This window comes from Amphimedon queenslandica, unplaced genomic scaffold (genome assembly GCF_000090795.2).
Source record: "Amphimedon queenslandica unplaced genomic scaffold, v1.1 AMPQUscaffold_13284, whole genome shotgun sequence".
NCBI classification, from domain to species: domain Eukaryota; kingdom Metazoa; phylum Porifera; class Demospongiae; order Haplosclerida; family Niphatidae; genus Amphimedon; species Amphimedon queenslandica.
The window spans coordinates 115,158-119,104 of NW_003546480.1; the positions used below are offsets into that span (position 1 = coordinate 115,158).

The 3,947-nt window shown below is 38.3% G+C and overlaps 2 protein-coding genes across 2 annotated transcripts in view; both read right to left on the reverse strand.

Annotated features, from left to right (window-relative positions):
- Positions 1 to 1,811, reverse strand: part of LOC100638733 (catenin beta-1-like) — a 2,626-nt gene extending 815 nt beyond the window's left edge. Inside the window, 10 exon segments of the mRNA NM_001305246.1 lie at positions 1 to 156; positions 212 to 463; positions 508 to 614; positions 657 to 811; positions 860 to 998; positions 1,057 to 1,140; positions 1,185 to 1,310; positions 1,355 to 1,427; positions 1,476 to 1,507; positions 1,787 to 1,811. The exon segment at positions 1 to 156 is cut by the window's left edge and continues 117 nt beyond it. Coding sequence (NP_001292175.1) covers positions 1 to 156; positions 212 to 463; positions 508 to 614; positions 657 to 811; positions 860 to 998; positions 1,057 to 1,140; positions 1,185 to 1,310; positions 1,355 to 1,427; positions 1,476 to 1,507; positions 1,787 to 1,811 — 1,149 coding nt within the window.
- A 537-nt stretch (positions 1,812 to 2,348) lies between these two features.
- BcatA (beta-catenin) overlaps positions 2,349 to 3,947 on the reverse strand; it is a gene marked incomplete in the record, with an annotated part of 4,641 nt that continues 3,042 nt past the window's right edge. The window contains 6 exon segments of the mRNA NM_001279305.1: positions 2,349 to 2,963; positions 3,015 to 3,124; positions 3,175 to 3,325; positions 3,540 to 3,659; positions 3,722 to 3,882; positions 3,884 to 3,887. Of these exon segments, the coding sequence (NP_001266234.1) occupies positions 2,349 to 2,963; positions 3,015 to 3,124; positions 3,175 to 3,325; positions 3,540 to 3,659; positions 3,722 to 3,882; positions 3,884 to 3,887 (1,161 nt within the window).

Sequence of the window (3,947 nt, forward strand, 5' to 3'; positions counted from 1 at the left end):
TATAAGAATTATAAATACATGGTCAATTATCAGTACTTTATTTTTAGCATTGTTGCAGGTGAGGTTTGATAAAACACCAGCAGCACATGTCAAATAATGAACATCATTTGAAGACAAGAAACTAACAAGCTGCAGCAAGAGCTCTTCCAAATTATCCTAAAATCAGAGGACACATACTGTACATGTGGACCAGTTCTATCCTTTTCCTTACCTGCTTGGTAGCAGCATCAGAAAGATTCCTTAAAGTAAAGAGAATATTCTGTACTAGTCTATTGGAGCGATGTCCCAAATGGAGTGACAATACTTGCATACCACCAGCCTGTACTATCTCTGGTTTGTTGCTGGAACAAACTGAGAGTTCCTTCAATAGTCTACTGACTGTCCACAACAGTTTCTCGTTAATTCTATAAATCTTCAACAGTTGCAGCAATGCTCTAGGACCTCCAGATCGAGAGAATATAATCTATAGAAATGATATTAATAATCATAGATAATAATAAGGATTACCTTGCTCTCTTTGTCAGATGCAGTAATTAAACGTAATGCATCAGTTAGGACTATTATAAACTGATAATTACTGTGGACTAACTTGTTCACCATACACTCTACACCACCTATCAATAGACAGTCATTAGTGCTGATACAACTGTAGCTACCTGAAGCTCTTATTGATGCTATAGATGAGTCTCTGCCTTCAATCAGTACATTGTGTATTAAATTGATGGTATAATACAAGACTGGATTGATATCTGTTTTTAATAAATCAATAAGAACAGGAACACCATTGGAATCATAAATACCAGACAAACCACTAATAATAGCAATAATAATAATAACACATTAACAATGGCCGGCTTACTTTTCTTTACAAAAATAATACAATTCTTTTACTAGTTTCTGCAGTTCAATCTCATCCCTTGAGGACTTGATCCTCTCAAGCAATTGAACTAAATGTGACCCACTGAGCAATGAAGCACTGGATTGACACTGAGCCTCACCTGCAGGTAATTATACAAGACATACCCTTCTATCAGTGTCTCTAAATGAATAACATACTCTGTCCTATTGTATGATTAGGCACCAATGGATGGGAACTAGCAGCTGTAGCTGATTCACACCATTCTTCAAACGGCATTCGATCTATTACAAATAATATTAGTATTATTATCATAAAATTAATGTACTTTTAATTATTGAGTTCAAAGTAGGAGGAGATTGAGGAGGAGTAGTGAAGTTAGAAGTAGAAGCTGAATTATCAAAATAAAGGACGGACTGGGGGCGGGTTGAAGAAGCACTAGCAAAGCCAGAGTCTTAAAATAATTTAAAATAATAACAAAAAAATTATTACTAATACCATAATGACTTTGACGCCAATCGGAGAAAGTGCTTGATGGCGTATAGCCACAAGATGGCAGCTGCTTTTGTAACTAATAATTAATTATCATCATCAACACTGTCATTATTATTATACTTACTATCTCACGCAGTAGTGCTGTCTCAAAGTTTTCTACAATATGAAGGAATGAGTAGAATCATAACACACACACTACTAGGACTGAATCAGTCAAAACAAGCTCAGAACATCAATATCCATGTAATAATAATTTGAGGTGATTTCGGAGTCATTTTTTGAAAAAACCATGGGCTATAGCCAGTCCATTAACAGTGCATGGATAACAAATTAACACAACAAGTGAAGAGACCATCAATTTACACTATTGGATATTTGGCTATACATTTATTAATGTATATATGTACATAGTATCTATCGTATTATAGTACATACCCAATGACTGACGGGCTGACTCCATTCTTATAGTCTACTGATGATGACAATAGCTTTAAAGAGAGAGTTGATCATAATTTTAAAATTATAAGCACTAAAGGCTAACCTTAGGTTTAAAACACACCGGGCAACTACTGAGCCTTAGTTAAAAGGCAGTGGATGGGAAGAAATTTGATTCTAACGAAGTGAGTGAGAGAGAGAGAGATAGAAGCCAATGGAGCACAACTTTACACGTGGCCAAATTGTACCGCGCAAATCGGCGCCCAATGATGTCATAAATCACGTGACAATTTTTAACCCTTTGTTAAAAACAATAACTATTTATAACTATTCCAAATAAAAAAGAGGACAAGTTATAGCAAAAGAAAAAAGAACATGAACACACACAGCAAAAAGGAGAGAGAGGGAGGGAGAGAAAATACTTAACCATTCGATAATGAGTTTATACAACAAACAAGAAAAAGAGAGAGACAGAGGGAGAGAGAGAGAGAGACACTTTAAACATCACTTATTATCAACAAGAGAGAGAGAGAGAAGGGAAGAGGAGGTGTATGTGTGTCCATTAAAGATCAGTATCTATCCAACCAGTATTAGCAGTGTCCATCAGAGCAGGAGAAGGAGGATTATAATTGCCCCCCTGAGTCTGGACCCGGTAATAATTAGGACCCATTGACTGTTGGGGGGGCTGGTGATAAGGATGAGTGGGTGGAGCCTGTGGAGCTATGGGATGGTGCGGAATGGGAGGGGCGGGGTTTTGAGGGTACGATGAAGGTAGGTAATGATTGGGGGTGTGGACACCTGAATGAGAACCACCAGCTGGAGTGTGTATACCAGAGTGGTGGGCGGAGTGAGGGTGGGACCCACCCCCTGGAGTGTGTATCCCTGAATGGTGAGGGTGAGAGGGGGTGTGGTGCCCCGAGTGAGGGTGGGACCCTGGGGTATGTACCCCAGAGTGATGGTAACTACCAGCCCCGTGGGCATACTCGTCAAAATCAAGGGGTAGCTCAAATTCTGAATGAGGGGTCATTAGCCCCGAGGGGGGCTCCGACATGTTGGGAGTGAAAGGCTGTGACCCAGGGACACTGCCGGGATTAGAGTAATGACCCCTCAGCTGCTGCTGGTGGAGAGGAGGAGTTGAAGTGGAGTAGTAAGACTGAGGAGGGTTAGTATCAAGACCCTGACAGAGAGAGAGAGAGTTAGGTATTATTAATAATTAATGTACTGGTACCATGTAGTCCTGTCTGTAGGGCACACCTCCTCCGATATCAGCTGGTAGATGAGGTAGCTCCCCGTTACGATCATCACTCAAGCAAAATAAAACAGCAGCAGCATAAGCAGCTGTGAAAAGAATAATTATACATTTATACATGTATTAATATTGAAATTACCGATTCCTTCGTTAGGAGAGTGTAACAGTTCCCCTAATGGAGTAGGTGCTCCTTCCCTTTCAATCTGCTCAGCTCCCTCAGGGTCCAATGCTAACTCACTCAACCCACCAACAGCTGCTCTCTGTATTCCTTCATTCCTCATGTACAACAACTGAAAACAATAAACAACAACAATAAACAAAGCCATACTAGGAATTAAAGGAATTAAAGAAGAGTCAAAAGTCAATAAACTATGCCAAATTATAAGTACTAGTATGGCTTTGCTGATACAAGTTTAGGCATACATTTATCTACTGTCTTACTAATATTAATATTAATATTAATATTAATATTAATATTAATATTAATAATGATGATGGGCGTACCTGTACAAACATTGGTATCACGTTGAGTTGTCTCATTATTAATCTGTTGTAAGGATCCCTCGCTAATAAATGAAGAGCAGCTGTACTGCACTCAACAACCTCATTCATCGAAACACCATCCTACATAAATAATAATAATAATAATAATAATAATAATAATAATAATAATGATCATATCTTACCACAATTCCAAGTGCCATTCCAGGTTGGCCAGATCTCCTTTGTAATTCTTGGAATGATCTGTTCAGTAGCTGCCATAGTTTAGGGATGCAGCCCTGTTCCCTAAGGACCGTATGATTGTCTGAACAAAGAGATAAGTTCCTGAATAGTCCTATGAGTGCCTACAATTATATTATTATATAATGATTATTAATATTTATTAGTTTATTAGTAGTTACCTTAATCAGT